Source organism: Marmota flaviventris, chromosome 3, assembly GCF_047511675.1.
Source record: "Marmota flaviventris isolate mMarFla1 chromosome 3, mMarFla1.hap1, whole genome shotgun sequence".
NCBI lineage: Eukaryota > Metazoa > Chordata > Mammalia > Rodentia > Sciuridae > Marmota > Marmota flaviventris.
In genome coordinates, this window is record NC_092500.1 from 96,436,995 (window position 1) to 96,460,942 (window position 23,948).

A 23,948-nucleotide genomic window follows, 5' to 3' on the forward strand; every position below is an offset into this window, starting at 1 on the left:
CTATATCCTTTTCTGCCTTGGAATTTTTTTTTTATTTAACATTTCCTGGAAATCATTCCATATCAATTCATAGAAATCCCACCCACCCATCCCCACCCCACCCCTCCATCCCCACCCCACCCCTGGCCACCTCCTTCCTCCTCTCTCTCTCTCTCTCTCTCTCTCTCTCTCTCTCTCTCTCTCTCTCGTTGATTAGTGTTTAGTGTTTTGTTGCTTTCATATTTAGGTAGTTTTAAATGTTATACAATTTTATATACTGTTGTAATGAATGATTTCATGCACACCATTCTAATATTATGGGAGGTATACTTTCAGGATAAATCCCTAAAACTGTGACTCCTGGGTCAAGAGATAAATACAAATGCAGTTTTGTTAGTGCCAAATTCTTCTCCACAGGGTTGTGCCATTTTGCATTCCCTCCAAAAGTGTGAGAGCAATTGATTCCCCACAGTGTCATCAGCAGAGCATGTTGCCAAGCTGTTTAATTTTGCCAATCTGACAGATAAGTGATGGTAGTTTAACTCTGCATTATACTTATTGTAAGTAAAATCAAATAGCTTTTCACATGTTTAAGGACATTTTGATGTCTCTTTTTATGAGTTATCTGTTCCTGAATTTTTCCCATTTTTATGAGAAGTTTTATCTTTATTTCTTCTTAATTTTTTAAAGTTCTTTATATAATAGGAATATTCTTAATTTTTTAAAGTTCTTCATATAATAGGGATATTAGCCTTTTATCTATGATATAGATTATAAATATCTCCTTCAAGCTTGTCATTTTTAATTTTATTTAGGGTGATTTTTGTCATTCAAATGTTTGATTAGGTTTGTTTTTGTTCTATGGAATCAAATTCATCAAATCTTTTCTTATCAAGTACTCGGATTTTTAACTATGATTAAAAGCCTTTCTTTACAATTTATCTTGTAGAGAAATTTACCTATGCTTTCTTTGAGTACTTGTATAATGTCATTTTTAAGTTCGGCTGTCTGATCCATTTGGAGTTTTCTTATATCTGATATAAAAAAAAATGAACTCTTTAAATTTTCCCAAATGGCTATTCAGTTTGACCCAATAATGTTTGTTTAAAAGATCATTACAGGATTACAGGAATCACCTTCATCTTATACTGGAGGTCCATACATAGCTGTGTTTATTTCTTTACCTCTTCTATTCCTTTGGTCTCTCTAGTTATGCTCCAAGGTCACATGGTTTAATACTATAGGCTTTGTAGTATATCAGTGAGGGTTAGTCCTACCTTAGAGCTCTTCCTTTTTGTTGTTTTCCTAGCTAATATCAAGGATTTTTCCAAAAACAAAAAATTAAACATCAACTAATCATAGTCTTTAAAAAATGCTCCTGGGAGCTGGGCACGGTGGCTCACACCTATAATCCTAGCAGCTCTGAAGGCTGAGGCAGGAGGATCACAGGTTCAAAGCCAGCCTCAACAACTGAGTAAGGTCCCAAGCAACTTAATGAGACCCTTTCTCAAAATAAAAAAGGGCTGGGAATATGGCTCAGTGGTTAAGTCCCCTGGGTTCAATCTCTAGTTCAAAAAAAAAATGCTCTTTGGTATTCATATTAGGATTACATTAAATTTATAAATGAATTTATGGAGAACTGACATCTTGATCAAGTTGAGATTTGCCAAGAAGAAGACTCATTATCCCTTTTATTCAAGTTATCAACACTTTAAATCTGATGTTCTCAGACATTTACTTAGGTATCTTAGGTAATTTAATAAAACAATCAATATTTATTAAGCAAGTATTATCCTCTTCACACTGTACTACACACCATAGAAGTGAAGTAGGCTCTGTCCTCAAGCAGCTTAGAATTTAAGAGTAACATACCCAAAGCAAACAAAGAGTTCAAGACCCCACTTAAAGAAGCTCCCATTGTACAGCCAGCCCAGACATGCCATGGGAGCTCAGAGGAAAGAGACAGTGATAGGGCTAGGATAACAGGATATTGAGCCTGGAGTCATATGCCCTGAAGGTTTCGTAGGATTTAGATGTGATGGCAAAGAAAAGGAAGAAACCCAAATGGGGGTTTGGAAAAGGGGGTGCCTAATAAAGGTTCAGACTGAGTGTGAAATGTTTCACAGGGCAGAAGACACCCATTCAGACTCTCAGCTAGAACAATAGAGACATCAAAAATCCTCTCTTGAAATCTCAGAAAGTTATGCACTCATCAAAATTATGCTAATGAATGTCTCCTACGTTCCCGAATCCAAGTCCTTTAGAAGGGCAAACTCTGTACATCATTATCTTTACAGCAAATGATCCAGAGTTCTGCTGTTGAATAGAGTAGCTACTAGCCACACGTGGCCACTGAGTCCTTATGATGTGGATGGTGTGACTGAGTTACTGAATTTCTAATTTTATTTAACTAGAATTTGTTTAAATTTAAATTTTAAAAAGGAAATCATGTATTTTTTCCATTGAACCCTACTTTATTGTTTAGGGAGGGATCTATCCTACTTGAACCATAGCATTGTGTTAAGATTTCATTGTTGTAGTGCAGTATGTTTGTCCATTTTATTTTTTTTAATGTGGCTATAAGAAAACTAAATGGCATATGTGGTTCACAATGTATTTCTCTTTTGACAGCACTAGTCTAAAGCCCTACAAATCAGTATGGCCTGGATGTTATCAACTGGGAGACTTCCGAACCCTTTGGCATCTACACTTGAACAAGCTCCCCAGGCGATCCTTATGCACAGTAAGAGAAGTACTGATCTAGCAATTTCAGAAGGCCTTCAGAGACCTTTGATAGGTACCTAGTGTCCCTCCACATCCTGGTCCTTCTGGGGGTGAGGGAAAGAGGAGTGGGGGCAGCAGGGAGGTTCCTGCCTGCCACTATGACATCATAGAATATACCATAGGTCACACCGCCCCACCCAAGCTAGTGACTCACCTTCAGGACATCCTTCCCATGCTCTCAAACCCACCACACACACCACCTCACCCCTCTGCTGGCAAGAGGGGATCTGATTCATCCTCTCACTCAACACTCATTCTACTCAACTGATTAAGACCCCTCAGAAGAGAAACTGAAACTTCTCTGCCTTTGAACTACAACAGTGAATGAACAGTCCCTCTCAATTGATTCAAAATGTTTGTCTCACCCAGGAGGTAAGTACTGAAATTTCAAAAGATAAGAGATATTCTTAATGTTGGACTCATAATACAGTGTATACCAACTTATCAATTTAATTTATTTTTACAAGTTCCCAAGTAGGAGCTTACAAACACATTGTAGGATTATAAAAATTAGAATGAAAATTTGGTAGTCAAACTAATTTCTATTGACAAAAGACTAGTATATTCATACCTTTGTCTCTTGGTTTTCCATTTCCGTCTGTTGAAATTTTTTTATTCTTCCTTTGCCTCTTCTCTTCCTTTTACTGTCTATTCCCAGGGGTTCCTTAGTTCTTAGCTATACCTTTTTTCTTTTCCTTCCATCTACGGTTTGTATTGCCAAAATCTGGTCTTGGCTCAGTGGTGGAGCGCTTGCCTCATATGTATGAGGCACTGGGTTGGATTCTCAACACCACATATAAATAAATGAATAAAATAAAGGTCCATCAACAACTAAATATATATATATATATATATATATATATATATATATATATATATATATATATAATTAAAAAAAAAAAATCTGGTCCCCAGTGATGGCTTACTGGTGGTGGTGGCAACAATGGAGATGTGTATATCACTCTAGGGAATTGAAAGGGGAGGCATGAATTTCTGTGCCAGAGAATGGCGAGGATCCCCAAGCCAGTTGGGATCTGGAAATGGGGAGGGAAGCATAGCCCCCGTTCTTTCTGGCCTGAATCTGGAGAGTCATCAATCATTCTTCCAGACCTAGGAAGACCCTCACAACAGATCTTGCCCTGTTTGGGGTTGGAGCCACATGTGGAAATGACTAGCTTCCCTTCAAACCTGGGATAGCCAGCTTTCAGCTCAAAGTGTTACTAAAAAAAGCAAAGGGTGTTCATTCTTTAATATCTGACCTTTCTTATGAAAGAAAAAAATGAAGCTTATGATTAGTCAAGAAACTAAAACACACACACAGGAAACAATGTATTGTACTGGAAATTCTAGTGCTGGGAAAGAAAGGATAACCTAGTAAGAGTCGCTTCTGGGTCTCTAGGATGGCCAGGAAGAGAGACAGTAGTTCTGAAAAGCCATCAGAGAGTAGGCTTTGGACAGCTTCCCCAATTCAAAAGCAGCTCAAAGTAAATAGACCATAAATAGGAGTACCCTCAAGTAGATGTGAAAATGAAAGCCAGTAATGGCTTGACTTTATCGTTTTTCATCAGTTTTCTAGGAGAGACGGAGGGAGTAAGGGAGAGTCTGTTTGCTAACATACACCTCAGAAGTATAAAGTATAGTACACTTAATCTGCAGCCTCATTCTGTAGGAGTTCCCACAATCTGGCCGGCAATCTGTGAATTTTGTTAAAGGTGACTAAGCGGGTGATGAGTCAGGGACACGGTGTTAAGAGGTTCTGAATACTGACTCCACCATTTATTAGTTTTGTGGCCTTGAGCAAGTCAAACGCCCTGAATCTGAGCCCTCGCTTGTAGTATGGAGGTGCCACCTCTCTTGGCGACTGGGTGGGAGGATTGAAGAGGCTCGTGAAGACCCTAGGTGCCAGCTAACTTCCCAGGCTCCGTTTCCCTCCACCTCTCCATCTCCAGGGTAGAACTGCGGAGGAGGCCTGGGGGCTGGGGGTGGGCCAAAATCCCCAGTACAGCCCTGGGGCGGGGAGTAGTGACTAGAACTCAGATCAGCTGAGGGGCTGGTGGTCCCGAAGCTCCCCTCTTGTATCCACCTAAGGAGGCCAGACGGGCGGGGACCTGCATTGTTAGGGATGAGGAAGGTCGGGGCCGGGAAATGCCCCCACGGTGAGGAGCGCGGGGCTCCTCTCTGCTGGCCCACAGGTGCGAGGGTTTTGTGTCACTACCCAGGCTCTTTCCTCGCTCCAGGAGCCCGAGCCAGGCAGCCACTAGGCCGCCCCGCCGCCCAGCCCGGCTCCAGCCCTGAGGAGGCCTCGGCCGGGCTCCCCGCCCCTCCCCCCAGCCCTGAAGCCGAAACGGTCGGAAGCGGCTAGGGCGGGGCCTGGACGAACAATTCAAAACACGTCGCCTGGCAACGCGCGCCCGCTGCTAGGCAACCGGGGCGCCATAGTAAACGCTCGGAGCGGCGTTGGAGCTCGGGTTGGGCCGAGGGAACGGGTGGGGACGCGGGCTGAGCTCGGGACCGGGACAGACAGACGGGGGAGGGAGCGGGGAGAGAACAGGAAAAGGCGGGACGAGAGGGGCGCACGCGGAAATGGAAGCGGGGCCGCCCAGCTCGGCCTGTGGGCAGCCGCGCCCTGAGCACCCCTCTTGCTCATCCCCACCCCGCGGTCCCCAAGAGTCCCCAGACGGCCCTGCTGGCGCCGTCACCCGCGCGTGAGCGATTGCCCCACAGGATGTGCAGATGTGGGTGCTCCCTCTGATTCACTCCAGCTGCTAGGGTATGGAAGAAAGGCGGCTTCCTCTCCTGGAAATGACTGCATTAGCAAAAGCCCTCAAACAATTCCATTAAAAAGCGGAAAGGGAAAGGCCAAAGAGAGGCCCCACACAGCCTTCCTTTGGTCCTCCCGGCTGAACATGAGTGGAGGTGTTCCCAGCCCTGGGCACCCCGTTAGGAAGACTAGGAAGACATTTGTTGTTGAAACATTTGGAGTTCTGGTGGGCCTTTACACTAGGGCACCGTTGAGAATCATTAGTCTGAAGTTGAGAAGTCAGAGCTGAATCCTGTCCTGAACATGAATAGTACTCAGCAAGGGCATTTTGGTGGCCCTTCTTCCCTTCCCTTCTGGAAAGTATCCCATATGAAGACCTTAATTTCATCAGTAAATTAGTCAAATGTAGGGCTGGGGTTGTGGCTCAGCGGTAGAGCGCTCACCTAGAGCGTGCGAGACCCTGGGTTCAATCCTCAGCACCAGATAAAAATAAAATAAAGGCATTGTGTCCAACTACAAAAAATAAATATTAAGAAAATCAAATGTCCCACGCTGAAGTTAAAAATTGTAATTAAAGCAGCAAAATCTCAGAACGTTCTAGATGCCTCATCCAGAGGGGCCTAATCAGTAGGGAATCACCCAGCTTGGAAAAAGACATAACATTTCCAATCTATCACTGACGTTTTTTTTTTGTTTTGTTTTTGTTTTTTTTTTTTTTGGTCACCGACTTTTGAACACTTTGTCTCCTGATCTCTGTGAACTAAAGATAATACTCGTTCATGAGATCATTGCTGTTTTCTGAGCTCTGCTTATAGAAAAGAGGAATGTTCCCACAGGTGGGAGGAAATGTATTGGCAGAGAATCAGTTTGATGAAACTCTTGGTACATCTGTGTAGAAAGGCTTAGGGTGTGTCTGTGGACCTATAGACCTTTTTTAGCTTCCCCTTAACTCTTTTGCACGTGAATCAGCTGAATCCTGTCTGCTTTAGCAACAGAAGGATATCTGGACATGCTTCTTCATTCACCCATAGGCTTCCTAATTATTTATAATACCTGGGCATTATAAACCTCATTCATTTATTCCGGAGTGTTAAAATAGTGTGCTAAGCTCTGCGGAACAACAATGAATAAAACATGACTGCTACTGTATCAAGCAATTTTAAAGTCAAATGAGGGTAACAGACAAAACCATGTGATAAATTACAGGAGAGCCCTGTGCATCAGAACATATAGGAGCCGAGAACAAGGCCATGTCCATCAGAGCCAGTAAGAGCAGAATCACTTAAATTCCACTCCAAAATTCCACTTTTGTCTATTGAATAACAAAAAGGAGTCCATGGGGTCAGAAATATGGCTCCTGGGAAAGGGACAGAGAAACCACTATCAGGAAAGGCAAACAAGGAGATACCAGTAAGGATAATTGGATTAAGGATAAGACTGGATCTCTTAGCCCCCAGCTTGGGCATTAGAGAAGGAGTGTAGTATACAACCTGCTCTGGCCCAGCATTTTACCCCTCATTTCATCCACCTCTAATCTACAGCACATTCACAAAACAATGAATTTCTGCCTACAACTTAGGTATGCCAAGAACCATGGCTTCTCTTTATCTAATTAATGTGGTTTTATGCAGTAAAGAGAACAACAAGAATCTTAACAAATGCAAATTAGCCAGACCATGGTTTTTGTGATGTCATAAATGGTGAAGTGTGTACATGTCTCTGTGGCAGTCATCCTGAAGTAGTAACAGTCCAACACACTAAAGTTAAATACTGTTTTCAAATGTAGAATCTTTGTGCTGAGTCATGAGCTTCTGAGCCTGGCCTAATTATATTTATGTTACATTGACTAGCAATTACTTTTTCTGTTCTAAGAAAGGAAATGGAAGAAAAAATATTAACATGCCCAAATTACAATGAAAGGAAGTGAAGAGTATGCTGGGCTCGGATTTGTCTGGCCAGGCAGAGAAACTTCGCATTTTGTTAAAAAGAGAAAATTAGATGCTATGGCCCACAGCTCTTAGGGAGAGGGAGGCCAAGACTGGTCACATCCAAGAGCCAGTACATCCAAGCACCCACCCAAAAGGCATAGCCTCAGAAGGGGTGGATCCAGGCTTGCTTTGTGGAAACCTAAAATAATATCATTTTGGAGGCCCTCTTTAAGAAAAATAATACAAAATTACAAGTTTGAATTAGGTAACAAAGTCTTGGAAGCAGCCCAAGTAAGTAGGGGACCACAGAGCTGAAGTTTCATTAGCTTCAGTCTGAATCCACGCTGGGCCTCATCATGTAACACACTTAAGACTCTGCCACTCCCATCCCCTTTTCCCTGGAGAAGACAAACTTCAGGCTATTAAGGCATAGGGGGTGCGGTTTATGAGCAGAAGCAATAAAAACTGAAGACATAAGGCTGTGCCAAACAGTGACTCAAGCTGGATATGAGAAGTGTCTGCAAGTATTTGAAGGGTGTAAGCACAGAAAGAGGAAAAGAATTGTTCACTGTTCTGGGGTGGGAGAAAATGAGGATACAATTAAGTAGAGAAAAATGTGCACAAAACTCATCAGGAAATATTGGCTAGTTGTATATTCTGATACCGTGAAGTTGTATTTCCCATGGAAAGTATTTGAGGATCTATTGAGTCACTGAAAATTAGAACTGACCACAATAAAATGTGCTATAGGAAATAATCATAAAAAAGAGGTCCTCCAGGGTATGACTGGATGCCCCCCAAAGTTCACCCCGAGCCCTGAATTCCATCAGGCTGACACATGGCATTCTGTAGATTAGTGTGCAGGGAGGAGGCCAAATGAAGAATGCAGTCCTATAGGGAGAACAGTCATCTCCACCCACATTTTTCCTGACTGGTGGAGAAAGCTCTGGACAGAAGAGGAAAAAATGTGAGGGGATAGCGCCACCCAGCGTTGTGAGGAAGCCATGTCTCCAGGAAAGAATCAGCCTATTCGGCTGCAAATGTTACCACAAATTCCCTTTTCCCAGAGGCAAGCAAGTTCTGTCACAAGAAGTAAAGGACTGTTTGGGTGATAACATAAAATATGGCTGGACATAAGCACATTTGTATCAAATTTGCTTGTTAGCATCAATCTGGGAAGAGGAGAGAATATATTGGGTGATGAAAACAGGATCCAAAGAGACTCATTTGCCTAGAACATGGAAAAATTCCAACGCTTAAGGTTAACTTAAAGTTAATTTGTCTTTGATTCCCTATGAAGACAAATATAGAATGGGAAAAACGTAACTTAGTGGCTAGTCCAGAAGAGATAGGGAAGGAAGGAAATTCTATAAAGAGCTTTGTTAAATTGATGCCCAAAATGAGCTGAACAATTGTCATTTTATATTAGTTCCCCAAATATAGTAAGATCTTTCTAAATTACTGGACCTTCCCCCAAAAGAACTATGGAATCTCATCCTTACTGCCATTGTGACCTAACCCACTCTTCCTTTCTCTGAGGGTTCCATATGGATACAGGTACTTAATGCTTACTAATTGACACTACCGTACCTAAAAGAGACCACCCGTGGAAGAGGAAATTATTCCATGTCCATATCTCCCCAAAGACATTGCAGATAATAGAGCTCCTTTAAAGGAACAGAAAGCTCCACTCAAGGAAATAGGAACCTGGGTAGTAACAGTGGCCCTATAATATTTTCTGTGGATTTCATAAAATCAAGCCCAGCCCATTCACACCAGTTATCTAGGGGAATGGCAAGTAGATGGAAACTGAATCATTTACTTAAAATAAATAAGTTCCCTCTGTAAACACAGATCTTTTCCTCTTTGTGCTTAATCCCAGGTCCCCACTGGCAAGCTATCTGGCATAATCACCCAGAACAGCTGGGCTGTGACTACATTGTCAATTATTAAATGCCCATGTTCACTGTAAGTCAGCATTTAATCAAGAAGCACTCCAAAACCTATGGGATGGGAAGGGAGGGGTGGGAAGGCATTTTCATTCTTGGATCACTAAATTAAAAGGCATTGCAACCCAGATGGCATCCTTCCATCCATCCAGACCGGCTGCAAGATGCTGACCATGGCCAAGGTAACCATCTTTATTCTACAGCTGTACCGCATTTGTTCTTTTAAAAGGTGTGATCATCTCATCCATTTGTTGTCCTTTCTAGCCTGTGTTAATGCTGTTTTTCTGTTAATATATGTTGATAGAAGAATTGCTGACATATCCTAGTGATCTAAGCCTGAGTGTTAGAGAAGCCACTCTATTCCTTGGCCTGGGTTCTGTCAGCATATGGAAAGATATAGCTTTTCTTATGGCAATATTTCTCCAGGATAACTTTAAGGAACCCACTGTAAAATGAGATTTGCTCTTTCAAGAGGTATCTGGATTCCAGAGAAAAAAGGTATGTGACAAAGAGTGTGGCAGCATAATATTGAAGAGAATTCTTGAGAAGCATCAAGTGAGATGATCACTCGGTTTATGAAGCATCAAAAATCACCTTAGCAGATTGCTTTCCAAAAACTGTTTTATCTCATTTTGTATTTTGGTTTTTATATACATGTTCATAAATAATGTGCGCTTTGTCTGTGGTGTATGCTTCTTCTTGAAGGGGGCTCCTTGCATCTAACCATGGGCACTTGTTCTGGAAGGGGGGGAGCCTCTTTGAGCTAATTCAAGCTCTTTATCTTTTCTCAAATTGCCTCTTAACTTGGTGTCACCTTAGTGTCACAAGGTAGGTACACCTCTATTTCTTATTTCTGAATAACCTAGAGAATAATTTACAAATATGTGTAACTCAAAATGGATTGAGGCTAGAGTTAAAAATCTGATGTGATAGTAGACAAATTTCCAAACCAAATAAGACTGAAAATAGCTATTGAAAACAAACCCTGAGGTTACAAATTTACAAATTCTTAGTTCAGTCTTTACACAGAATGATCCATGAAAATATTTTAGCTAGAAGTCCATTTCCTATTTGAGCAATGGGTATAAGGATAATTAGAAAGTATAATTCATAGTACCAGAACAATGACAAAAGCCTTATGTATTTTTTTACTGCCATAAATAATACACATTTTGTCTATGGTGTATACTGTATTAGTCCCTGGAAATTCTAAAGAACAAGCTATTATGGTTCTTGGTCAAAGTTCTCTGTTAAATATAAAAACTGTTAAGCTGGGGGTGAAGAGACAGGCAGATTTTGGGACCTGTCCATTTCTGGTTTTATTTACATCTCTTCAGCTAAGAAGATCTAGGTCTGATTAATTCTGATATGAAAGATCCCCTGAAAAGCTCAAGATGGTTTACTTTAAGGAGCGTCTGTCAGCAACTAAGCGCATGCAGGCTTTCTTCCTGTTCAGTGTGCATCGACGTAACAGCATACGTTGCTGCATAACACAAAGCACAAGAACTGTCGTTAATTTTTTGTTTTTAAATCTAGCTCCAAACCACTACTCAACAAGGTTGCAAGTTTAATATTGGTTATTTTTTAGATCACCTTCTTCAAAGGCTAAAAATGAGTAGGCAAGCAGGGGTTCCAGCCAGAGGCACATGGGCCATAGAGACTGGTTCTGCCTATCAGGCTTGAAGGAGAAGGAAGCAGGTTCACATCTCAGAGGAGACTCAGAGACCGCAGGCTCTCCAGCTCCCCTCCCTTCTCTTGTGTTTGTGTGTTACAGATGGAACTCACGAAGGGCTTCTCTGGCCAACGGACATTCATATCTGCAGCCCTCAGCCTGCTATCACTCAGCCTCTCCACAACATCCCTGCTCAGCAGCTCCTGGTTTGTGGGCACACAGAAGGTGCCTAAGCCCCTGTGCGGAAAAAGTCTGGCAGCCAAATGCTTTGACATGCCAATGTCCCTGGAGGGCAGCTTCTCCAACGCATCAACCCCGGAGGTGGTTCAATACAGCTGGGAGACTGGGGATGACCGGTTCTCCTTCCTTACCTTCCGGAGTGGCATGTGGCTATCCTGTGAGGAAACCATGGAAGAACCAGGTAGCCTCCTCACCTTCAACTTCATTTATTTTATTTCGTATTTTATATTTTATTTTATTTACAAGGGAGCAAGGAATCTTATGAGGCAAGGAAACCATTTAGGATAGCTTAGAGCTGGGCAGCAGTGAAAAGTACTGCACTTACCTAAACCCAGATGAGCCTCATCCCCGACCCCCTGCTCTGCACCTTCTACATCCATAGCCTCTTTTAATAAGTCCAAAAGTCCTTCTAGATTCTCACCCCCGTTCTTTAGTAGACCTTCTGGGTTATTTGTGCTTTTGTTTTATTTTTTTGTTATTGGTGGTGGTGGTGTTTCATTTTTTGATTGTTTGTTCATTTTGAGTTGGGATCTCACTAAGTTGCCCAGGCTGGCCTTGAAATCCAGATCCTCCTGCCTCAGTCTCCCAATAGCTGGGATTACAGGCATGCACCACCATAACTGGCTCTGTTTGCTGGTTTAACATAGCATATTTAAAATAGCATTAACCTTAAGAGTTTCAATCATTTAATCCTTTCATGTTAAAATTCCCATTCTAGTGAGCTAGAATTGCGAAACAAAACAAGGAGAGAGAAATATTGTAGAAAAAACCCAAGCTCTACCCAACTGTGATCTTATATGGGTAACTGCATTTCCGTAAGCCTTGATTTTCTCATTTGAGAGATGAAAGGATCATTGTAGATCATCTCTAAAAGCCTCTTCCTTCCCCTCTCCCCACAAGAGCGAATTCTCATTCTAAGGGATTACTGTTACAATTTAAAAGACTGGGGGGAACCAAGGCTCAGAGAGGGTACTGGATCTTGTAAGGACTCTCTGGAGTAGCTTTAGACAGTTGCTCCAAGGTTTCTTGCCACACTGTCAACATGCCCTAGTCAGCATATATTCCTCAGCTGAGAGAGAATAAGATCACCTTGTGACCTTCAAAGGTCATTCAGAATCATACTCAATTTGAGATCTGCTATTTCTCCCAAACTGGACTAAGGAGAAAAGGAAATGGAAGAGGAATAAAAATGTATGTGTTGGCATTTTATCTTTATTATTTTGCCACTTAGCACTGCTTCAACCACAGCCCTGGAAACAATTTAGAGACATTTGATCCAGTGGTATAGTGGCTTCAAAAGGCATTTGTTCACAGCAGGATCATGCACTCTTCCTGAGAGGAAATGGGAATGTTCGCCTGTGTAGGCACTCTCATCTTCATTATCAGAAGGGAGAAGAGAGAAGTTAGCTTGGATGATTCTTGCCTGTGCCATTCATATTCATCCATGCATTCTTTCCTGCTTTCAAAATGAGACATTAAATGCCTACTATATGCAAGGCACCCTGTTAGAGCAGATGGATGTGGGATGGGAAAGGCTTTCATCCCAACTGTCCAGGGAAGCACTCCTATGAAGTCGTGTCTTGTGTTTCAGGGGAGAGGTGCCGAAGTTTCATTGAACTCACACCACCAGCCGAGAGAGGTGAGAAAGGACTACTGGAATTTGCCACGTTGCAAGGCCCATGTCACCCCACTCTCCGATTTGGAGGGGAGTGGTTGAAGGAGAAGGCTTTCCTCCCCCACCTTCCCTTGGGGCTTGTGGCAAGTATGTGTTCGATAAGGAATTTAGTTATTGAATTTAGTTATCATTGATTGGGGCCTCTCTGGATCTAAACTACACTGTGATCTTCTGCTTTTCTCTTCTTCTGAGCCCTACTGCCATAAATTACTCCTAAAGCTGACTTTCATTCATATGCAATTCATATGCATGAATGCAAAATGGGAACAACAGAGGGACAAGTAAAGTTCATAAACAGGAAACCAGCAGCTAGCTGTGGCCAAGAAACTGCGTTAAAAAGCTCAAGTTTTTTTTTTCCTTTATTTTCTCCCATCCCTTTTTTTTTAAATTTATTTATTTATTTATTTATAATGAAAAGGAAGTAATAGGAGGAGGGAAGAAAGAAAGGAGAAAGGAAACAAAGCTGATTATCCCAAACTTATATAAAGAAAAAGACAAAATGATATAGCAAAGTTACATCCCTAGATTTATGGAAATTAGGCGATTCCCCCCCCCCCCAAAAATCTCCCTAAAACTATTATTGTCCATCAAGTTTACTTGATTATACGTTGGATGCTGCACATAGCGGGAACTGCAGGGTAAGAGCAAAGACCTCAAAATGAAGTAATTGTTTCCAGCTTTGCCTCCTTCTCCCCTTCTCCTACACTGCCGGGCTTCTAACTTCTGGAGGGTGCACTGTGATGGTTGTTGGTTCAGTTATTTAACCGTCTGGCTGAGGTTCCTTCTTCCTTTGGTTTCTAACAGAGATCCTCTGGTTATCACTGGGAGCCCAAATCACGTACATTGGCCTTGAGTTCATCAGCTTCCTCCTGCTCCTGATGGACTTACTGCTCACGGGGAACCCTGGCTGTGGGCTTAAGCTGAGCGCCTTTGCAGCCATTGCCTCTGTTTTGTCAGGTGAGTGACCCCCACGGTGAAAGTGGGCGGCTGTCCTCCATCTGCTTTGAAGCACAAGCAGGAGGGCTTGGGTCTTGGTTCTTAAGCAGAGGGAGGAGGAGCCTAAAGGCAATATAGAGTGGAGGTAAAAGATAACTTTAATAGGCATCTTTCATTTAAAATGGAAATAACGATAACACATGAAATTATATATTGGATCATTGAGGGTTTTTTCTTTTCTCTCTATTTTTTATTTATTTTTTGGTCTGGTACTGGGGACTGAACCCAAGGGCTTTACCACTGAGCTAGCTACACCCACCCCCTTTTATTTTTTAATTTTGAGATGGGGTCTCAAGGCTAGCCTCAAACTGGCTTGGATCAATGTGTACTTTACAAAATGATTTGCTTCTAGGTTCCTTTACTTGAAAGTTTTCTCAATATGTGAAACCTCTGGTTTGGTACTCTCAGATTGTGACATAGGCATAGCTTTTTAAGACTGTTATATATAATATAAAGAACAAAGAGTGGGGTGGGAAGAAGTCAAAGGATGTGGTGGTCCTGGGTGCAGTACTGACTCAGAGGCTTTCTTCCATAGTACTCACCCTGAAATCTGGGGTGATCATGGCCAAGTTACGCATTCAAAAAGAAGCCCCCATTGCTGCTTATAGTCTTCTGGGAAATGTGATGGCCTAAGAGCAACGGATGCCATAACATAGGCGGTTCCAAAATCGTCTTCCTGATGATGGCAAAGGCAGCCCTTCTCCAAGGGCTCTGCCTTCCTCTTCCCTCTGTAGGCCTTCTGGGGATGGTGGCCCATATGATGTATTCCCAAGTCTTCCAGGCAACTGCCAACGTGGGTCCAGAAGACTGGAGACCACATTCTTGGAATTATGGCTGGGCCTTCTAGTAAGTGCTGGTCATCTTTTTAGCCCCTCCTTCGATAGAGTTTCTACCCTCAGCTAGATACTCATTCCATGTCCTCCTGCTTTCTCTTCATGCCTCATCTCACAAGTCTGCCAGCCAAACATGGGGCTGGATCATCAGAACCTCTACTCTTTACCTGCTTCCCAGGGTGTGCAGAGAACATTCCTCTGGCTGACTTTGTGAGGATATGACCTCCTCCCATTTTCCTGATCACCAGCCGTAGCAATCTCTTCTTCACTTGAAATGTTCGTTTCCCTTGTGAAATGAAACTGATTTTATGTGACTTATGAAAATGATACTGTACATTTCCTTATAGTTCATGATTCAAAGTCTCAGAGAAACAAAGGATAATTGGCTTTGAAATTTGGATTGAATTCCATCAATTCAAATGGATCAAATCAATTTGATTTGATCATTTTTTCAATGGCTCATCAACCAAATTCTCTCCCCTTTCATTCTAAACTCAAGCCAAGAGTAACTTCTTGCACCTTTCTCCATTCTTATCTTTACCAAACTATGTTAGAAATAAAAACTTCTCATCCACAGTTATTCTCTTCAAAAAAAAATTAGTTTGACAGTTTGACTCAAGTTTGCACTTCTAAGAAGGCACTGTGGAAACCTACCCATGTCTGGAATGAGAGCCTACCCACTTTTCTTGTGGTGCAATATGTGCCCTTTGATTCAGGAGTCCTTAGTCTTCCAGCCACATCATCGGCTTAGTTCACTTCCTCTACCCAGCATTTCTCACCTTTTGTATCTCTTCAAGTCATTCCTGGCATTTCAGTTGTGGAGCTTAGACTGCAAAACTCTCAGAAGCAACCCAGCCTGAATCTACTTCCCACCAGCTGTGGCATGGCTTTAAGCATCACTTGGCCTCATGAAATCCCACCTAACCTCGCAAAACTTCCTGTTACCTAAGCTTCCCAGAATCACAGGGAGATTCAGAGATTTAGCTTTCCAAATTTTTAGAAATGAGTTTGATGTAGTTCCCTGGTGGTTTTTTTTTTTTTTTTTTTTTTTTTCTTTCTTGAATCCATTCAGCTTCTCTTAACCTCCAGCATCCATTATAAAATACCTTAAGCCAAGACCAACAGTGTTTCATAATAAGCAGACCCCCCCCTAGTATCACACACAAAATACCTTCAGGTTTGTAGTAAAATTTTCCTACATTATTCCATAACTTTGTGGACCTAAGACTATTAAGTTAAAAAAAAAAAAAAAGTGGAAGAGGGATGATTCCTCCTGGCATCTGAGTGAAGAAAGGAGAAGGGGGAAAAAGGGCATTAGGTCATGTCTATCATGTCCACCATATCCAGTTGAGCTGCAGATCTGTGGTATCTCGGAGAGATAAAAGGATAACTGCAGCTTTGGAAACAAGAGTTAAAATTACACACACACACAGGCACACCATCAGGTTTAAGAGCATGGCACTGACAACTAATCAATTCAGTGAAAATAAATCCATTAAATCCCTTGTCTGATTTTAGTACTACATGAGTCAGTCTCATCAATTACAAAACAGTCTGTACCCCCCCCCACACCAAGACATACCAAATTGTCCTCTTGTTTATAGTTGTTTATGTGAATCATGATGAAAAGCAGCATACTCAAGCTCCTTAGTTCCCAAGAGACACCAGCCTAGTATGCCGATAGAAAAATCTGACTTTCTTGAAAGTCAGATTTTATATATATATAATTTTTTTTTTTCGGTACTGGGGAAAGTCAGATTCTTACTGTCCCTTTTGTGTGTTTGTCCCTAGCACGGCCTGGGTTTCCTTCACCTGCTGCATGGCATCTGCTGTCACCACTTTCAACACATACACCAGGATGGTCCTGGAGTTCAAATGCAGACATAGTAAGACCTTCAAAGAAAACCCAGGTTGCCTACTCCATCACCACCGGTGCTTCCCTCAGCAGCAGTCATGTACAACCCACCCCGGAGGTCCTCCTACAAGCTACCACCAATACCACAACCAGCCCATCCACTCCATCTCCGAAAGTGCTGACTTCTACTCAGCACTACAAGACCAGAGATTTCAACAAGGGACCAGCCAGGAGCTGAAAGAAGTGGTTGGGTCATCCATAGAAGAGCAGTGCTAGTAGTTAAGTGGGTTTGGAGAGCAGGCTGAGCCCTACCTTACACGTATTTGTTCATTATAAACATCAGCTTAAGCCAAACTGTCTCTTGCGTTATTTTTTTAGAGGCTAAGAATAAGGGTATCTTAAAGTCAAAGTCCAAAGGGACACTACAACTGCCCCCTCTCCTCCATAGCTCTGTCCCACGTCCTCCATCCTCTGTACGTCCTGGCTCAGAATTTCTCTCTTGCCAATTGCTTATGTGCCAGGTTCTGGACTAAGCAATGGTGATAAAGGGAGAGTCAAATACAGCTCCTGATTTTAAGGGTCTTATAAACCAGCTTATCAGTCTGAAAATTAGAGAGAAATAAAGTGAGCAAATTAACAGTAATTTGATTGGAGTTCAATTTCCACTGAAATTTTCCCAGAAGTCAGACTGTAAGATGGAAGCACTACTGAGCATGTTGATTTGAAGGGCAGGTGTCCTTCACACTGCTTATTACAATTTCCTGCATCCACACAGTAGATCCCAATAAAGGTGTTATTAAATATTATTCTAGAAACAATTAGAAGGGTAGTGTGATGTGAGAAGGCTCATGCAGTCCACTTCTAGAAACAGCCTACCAAGGCTAATCAGATGGGTATGGTTCCCAGAAGAGAATCATATAGGGGTTTCTCCAGTGACTGAGATGGGAGCAGAGGCTCCTCTCTAGACGCCCATCTGCTCATCCCTTCTGAGAAACTTGCTCTGCTATTCCTCCACAAAGAATGCCATCCATCCACTCCCCCATTCTCTATTCCATCCTTGATAGCAAGAAGAATGAGAATGGCACACAAGTGTATTCCTGTACATGGTATTTATTTGTTCAGTAACAGTTCACATTTTAAATAGTCTTTCTTGACAACAGACCAGCAGGCTTATCTTTGATGTGGGCAATAAGGATAGCAATTCACATTCATGGGGTTAGTTGGTATCACCAGACCACACATTGGAAGAGGGTGAGGATGTTGTCTAGGACAGAGGGGAGGGTTTACAAAGGGAAGGAGAGGGGAGACTGAGAGGCAGGGAAGACCCTCGCATTGCAGAAATCATTACTACTTCTAAATAGTGGTCGTATGGGCTTTGCCCGGCACCCCCATGTTGGGATTATGGAGAGAAAGGAGCACTTCCTATCTTGGATCTCTGGGTGGATGGCTGTCTTCAAGAAGAAGGAAGTTTAGGGACACATTTGACAAGAGACCAGCACCCACATTGGTCAGTTTCCAGCCACTACTGATATCCTTATGTACTAGCTGCAAGAGGAAGTAAACGTGGAACTTTCATTGCATTTAGCAAGCAAAGATTCAAACTTGTAAGGAGAAGTTAAGTTAGCTCCCAAAACACCAAGGAGAATTCAGCAACGTTATTCTTCCTCTTATCTGTGTCTGAAACTCACACTCTACAAACAGTCCTCTGCTGAAACAATCCCACCAAAACAAGTCCCCAGTAAACAACTTTGCATTGTCTACTATTTTGGCTGGCTTCCCAGAAAGCCTCAACTTGGTAGTTATGTCTAGGTGGCTCAGCAAGCCACAGGAACAACACCATTTTGGGGTTCAGTCTACTAAAAATTACTTATAGGCATTTACACTTAAGTAGATTTAAATTTTGAATTTGGGATCACCTCCATACCCAGGTATCCTCTTCACTATTCCTTCAAAGAGTCAGTTGGACGCACATACTTCCAAAGTATTGAAATTGAATATGCTTTCTGGGTCTTAAGGCAGCGGTACCTAGAAACCTATTGAGGCCAAGCTACAGGCCAGACAGTACACAGGTCACATGATGTGCCTGCTTGGATTTATTGCTGCCAACCTCCAGTTATGTCACAATAACTATCCCTGGGCGACTAACAGGTATCCCTTTAAATCTGGAATCCATACTTTCCTGGAGCTCCTTAATTAATACAAACTAGAAAGATATAAGCCCAAGCAAGAAGAGAACCTGATTTTCAGGGCAGACCTATCAAAGTTAAGAAGAAAAGCATTTTTCCATCAGCTATCATGGAATTCTCTGCTATACAGACAATGACAATGGCCTAGAAGTTTAGGAGAGAATTTTAAATAGATGCAACAAATTTACATAGAAGAAAGGGGAAATAAACACTGGAGATAATTCTAAAGAACTTGAGCATTTACAAAAGTTATAGTATTTACATAAGAATTTTCTCAAAATACAATGCTTCAAAGGCTGTACAGGAAGGAGAGGTGCAGGGCAGAGGGGTTTGCACACTGGACTCAAGTAGCAAAGGAAGTCCAGAACATATCCCTGAATAAAATAGAGAAACAGGGGAGGGAAGAGGAGGAGGATGTCCTAGAGGAGAAGATGCTAAGAAAGCAGAGTGAAAATGCAGCAGGACAAGGACACAGGCCTCCCAGGACCTGGCTTCCAGGTCTGAATTGAAGACAGCAGACACATATACCCTCTGACGTTACTGCAGCAACAAGAACCACAAATGGCAGAGCCATTGAGACCCCATACAACACCACATATAAACCTCGTCAGAGGTGGGTCATTGAAACCATATTTTTCTTGCTCCCATTGTGATAGGGACATTTATTATTATGGCCACTTTGATGTAGATGGCAAATCTAGGAAAGGCATAGATGAAAACATGACATGGCTAACAGTCCTCCACTATCAATCTGTATCACTGCTCTCTAGAGTTGGGAGGGAAGTAGCCATGGTAAAAGTGGAAGAAGAGAAAGACGAATGATCCTCAAAATCAGAATTGGGCCATCTGGAAGTCTCAAGATGACCAGACCAGATGTATTTCAGGAGGACAGGAAATGGGATCCCTGAATCTTAGGGAATGTCTGGAAAATAACATCACCACAACATTAAAAAATACAAATAGCATAATGTGAAACAAAATATTTCCTAGCCATCATCTTCACTGGATTTCCCAGCAACAGTTTATAAATTAGACATACAAAATAATAATACATCTATAAGATTCACATTTTCAAATTCTCCACACTGACTTCCTAGAGAGGATTAATACAAGGATTGGAAAGGTGGTAAGATACCCCAGCCAAGCGAATCATGCTGTTATCAAAAAGCTCCAACAGGCCTTCCAAAGTGCAAGGATCACAAAAGAGTACTAAAATGAGGCCAAAGTCGTCTTCTTTCCAAAGAACTGCTTTTACACTGACAGAAGGGATCCGTTCTGTTTATCTCTTCTGAAACCGAAGATTTCATCAGACTAGATCTGCAGGAAAAGGTAGAAGCATCAGTGACACTTTTTCATGGTAAGAATTCTCAAAGAAATGGAAGGTCAGAATATTCCTCCATTTCCTTTTGTTTAGTCCCAAAAGTTTATAAGAATCTCTCTTCCCTCCAAAAAAGGCCCAGAGACTTTGTTCTTCTGCATGATAAGCTCTTGAGCTTTGAACTAAAGCATTTTCAGCAAGATAATTCTGTGTAGTGTGTGACTCTGGCCAGCCCTGCATAATGCCCACATCACTGGCTCCTACCCAAAAAATACCAGTAGGATCCATTCCTTTCAGTCACTGGGACCACATTCTTTCAAATGTCTCCTATGGGAGATGACACCATTTCTAGCTGAGAACAATTAACTTGAGAACTATGTCTTCATGGTTGAGGCAGGAGGATTCCAAGTTCAAAGCCAGCCTCAGCAAAAGTGAGGTGCTAAGCAACTCAGTGAGACCCTGTCTCTAAATAAAAGACAAGATAGGGCTGGGGATGTGGCTCAGTGGTTGAGTGCCTCTGAGTTCAATCCCCAGCACTCTATGCCCCCTGATCAAAAAAATAATAACTAAGGATCTCAGAAGCTATTCACCTGGTAGGGAGAATCAACAAATTTTATCCTAGAAAGGAATCTTCTCAGCTCCCCACGGCCAATTTTGGGGGTGGTCTCCTTCAGCTGGACCATTTGGCCCTCCATCAATGCCCACCGCAGACTAAGTTTGCTGACCACCAGGGGTGCTGGATGCCCTTCAGAGATTGGCCCTGTTGTCCTGGTGACATAAAAGGCATCTTTCCAGAGGTCGTTGATTCCAACTGAGGAAGGACAAAAATGAGAGCAGTTATTAAGGACAGATAGCTTCTAGTAACAGGAAAGTGGCTTGGCTCAACACCTTCAGTCATTAATTTACTCACTACTTCATATGAAAAATTTCCTGAGCACCTAGCAAATGCCAGAAAGTGAGCCAAACAGAAAGTGTGAAGAAGTGAGTGACTGCATGCCAGCAAAGCAGCTTATTCTTCAGTGTTTGAGCCTTTACTTTTCTGACACTATCTCCAAGGAAGCCCCATCTCAGCAAATGAGAGAACATGCCCACTGGTGAGCATTCAGTAAAAAAGTGAACCCCACAGACTAGAAAGCCCAAGAATTTCCAGATTGTCAGAACATGGTCACATCTGTCACTTCCTAGCAAGAGTTGATTTTACATCATCTTGAAATAGTGTTTACAATAAAAATGGCCTTGAGATTCTTGATTACCATTACATAATGTTCCCTGTATACAATTTTAAACTAATATTGATTTTGCAAGTGGAAGACTCTCCACCTCACCTCCACCCCCATGACCCACAACCAGTAGGCAGGCAGGACTACAGGTTCTGGGTCAGTTCTTCCCAATGCATCCCAATAAATGAGAGCCACAGCACTAATCCAAGTCTAGGAATGAGTTTGTAATTACAGAGCAAGTCTACAAGTGGCAAGAGAGTATGAACATAAAACAAAAAGCAGATGTGGCCAGGAGATGTGGTCTCCCCATCCCCTACCCATCAACAGGAAGAGCAGCTTCCAGCGGGGGTGGGATTGTGAAAGGAGAAGCCAGACTAGCAGGTGGCAGCAGCCAAATGCCTCGGGCTTCAGTTTCCTGGATTAGGGGTCTCCAATATATGAGCCCAATTTTATGATGGATGTGTAAAGTAGAAGAACATTTCCAAATGTTAACCGTGGTTATGAGCAGCCAGATTTTGGGTAATTTTTCTTCTTTGATTTCTCTCTTGACTCCAATTTCTATGCAATACACATGTTTACTATTCAAAAAACCCACTCCAACTAAATCAATGCCCTGACAAATCATATTCTACCTCTATTATATTCCTCTCAGTCAATTTCAAATCCTATACTCCCAGAGGGTCAAGCAACTAGTCTTCCCCATGAAGATGTCCTGTGAGTCTTGCCAGCACCTAGCACATTGCTGAGGCTTAGTACATTTTGCTGAGGGGCTGCATCCATCATCCCTGAAGAGCCCTTCTGTAGTGCCCATGTGCTTTCACCTCTATTTCAGCACATTCAGAGGCTCTGGGCTCTTGCCCTGCTGGCCTGGTGTTCCTAGCCAGAGGGAGCCCTTGAGCAGCACCCCTGGCTCCAAGGACAGCAAGGAAAATCCTGCTGCTGTTGCCTAAAAAGCTCATATCCTTCCCTTGGTGGGGCAAGGGCATCCTCACATACTGTCAGTACACATTCTCCCCCCACCAGTGTACACAGACCCCCAGTGTCACTGAAACTCACCCTCTGAGGCCGTCACTGTGCCCGAGGTGTTGGTCAGGTCCAGGAAGATGGAGGGGAAGGCTGGGTGCAGGAGGTATAGGTGGTGGAGGCTGGGTGGCTCAGCTCCCATGAGGGCATCCTAACAATAAGCCACAGAAAGAAAGAGCAAAGCTGACTACATTCCTGCACATGATGTTCCTCAAGTGAGGGGACAGAGGATAAAGTGGTGGTTACTCATTGCTCTCAGATGCTAAATCCTAATCCCAAGTACAAGGATGTGTTTGAAAGAAATGCCCACATACAGGAGATTGGTTACTTCAAAGAGCTCAAAACACTGGCTCATCACTAACTTCTTCAAACCCCTATCTATAACTAGAAAATGCTCATATAAGAAAAAGAAAAAGGACTAGAGGAGAAAAGTGCACACCCAAGAAGAATCTTCTGTAGAGAATCTTCCTTTCTTCTACTTATGGAAATCCACCTGACCAGGAGAAGCATGGGCGGGGGCCCACAAAATAGAAGAGGGCTTTTTCCACACACCCAGGTATGAGGGGACAGTGCTCTGTCTCAGTTAACGTGACCATAAAACAGCCAAGTGCCTTCCTCACTGTCTATAGAACAACACCCAAATTTCTTAGCTTGAAAACTAAAGTCTAGCACTATTTAACCAAAAATCTACCTTTTCGAGACTTCAACTGCAATTATTTACTGCCCACCCCATAATTCAATAAAGCCAGGCATGGTGGTGCATGCCTATAATCCCAGCAGCTCAGGAGGCTGAAGCAGGAGGATTGCAGGTTCAAAACCAGCCTCAAGAAGTTAGGGAGGCACTAAGAAACTTAGTGAGAACCTATCTCAAAACAAAAAAATAAAAAATGGCTGGGAATATGGCTCAATGATCAAGTGCCTTTGAACCAGGGTTCAATCCTGGTACTAAAAAAAAAATGTCTCAAAATGATTCTAAATACATGCTTCCCTTGGCTCTACCTAACGACTACCAATCTTATTATTTCCCTGCTCAACTAACTACTCTCTGCACCCCAAATCCATACATCAGAATACTTCCCACCCCAGGTACCCAACATAAATGCCACCTTTTCATGAAAGGTCCCTCTATCACCCCAAACAAAATTACTATCTCCCTTCTTTTATATACCCATCTACACTTATTTGTACCTCCACTGGAGCATTTGTAACATGCCTTTGTCTAGTAGGAAACTAGGAAATCAAAATGTTAGGTGAGCTGGGCATGGCAGTAACTCCAAACTTGGGAGACTGAGGCAGAAGGATCACAAGTTCAAAGCTAGCCTTAGCAACTTAGTGAGGCCCTAAGCAACTTAGTGAGATCCTATCTCAAAATAAAAATAAAAAGCACTGGAGATGTGGCTCGGGTGGTTAGGTGAACTTCCAGTGGTCACATGTTAGGGCATGACAGAGCTAACACTGTAATCTAAATTTTAAGTAAATCTGATCCTCAAAATGAGAAAATATATTAGCATCTTCATTAATGGGCTCAG

The 23,948-nt window shown here is 42.4% G+C and overlaps 2 protein-coding genes across 2 annotated transcripts in view; one reads left to right on the plus strand and one right to left on the minus strand.

Annotated features, from left to right (window-relative positions):
- Nucleotides 1-3,028: 3,028 nt before the first annotated feature.
- Nucleotides 3,029-17,010, plus strand: Gsg1 (germ cell associated 1). Its single transcript, XM_027955962.3, has 6 exons — nt 3,029-3,135; nt 11,176-11,494; nt 12,905-12,952; nt 13,793-13,945; nt 14,719-14,830; nt 16,609-17,010. The coding sequence occupies exons 1-6, from the start codon at nt 3,088-3,090 to the stop codon at nt 16,946-16,948; spliced, it is 1,020 nt and encodes a 339-aa protein (XP_027811763.1). The 5' UTR covers nt 3,029-3,087; the 3' UTR covers nt 16,949-17,010.
- A 754-nt stretch (nt 17,011-17,764) lies between these two features.
- The window catches only part of Fam234b (family with sequence similarity 234 member B), a 33,800-nt gene continuing 27,616 nt past the window's right edge, over nt 17,765-23,948 (minus strand). The window contains exons 11-13 of the mRNA XM_027955965.2: nt 22,453-22,570; nt 20,767-20,987; nt 17,765-20,175 (exon numbers count right to left, since the gene is read on the minus strand). Coding sequence (XP_027811766.1) covers nt 20,170-20,175; nt 20,767-20,987; nt 22,453-22,570 — 345 coding nt within the window. The 3' untranslated portion in view covers nt 17,765-20,169. The remainder of the gene's footprint in view (nt 20,176-20,766; nt 20,988-22,452; nt 22,571-23,948) is intronic.

Excerpts from the sequence above, each read along its gene's own strand:
- Gsg1 (XM_027955962.3), top strand. The coding sequence starts at position 3,088 with ATGAACAGTCCCTCTCAATTGATTCAAAATGTTTGTCTCACCCAGGAG. Across the intron at positions 3,136-11,175 it reads ATGTTTGTCTCACCCAGGAG|ATGGAACTCACGAAGGGCTT; the intron begins GTAAGTACTGAA and ends TGTGTGTTACAG. Across the intron at positions 14,831-16,608 it reads AATTATGGCTGGGCCTTCTA|CACGGCCTGGGTTTCCTTCA; the intron begins GTAAGTGCTGGT and ends GTTTGTCCCTAG.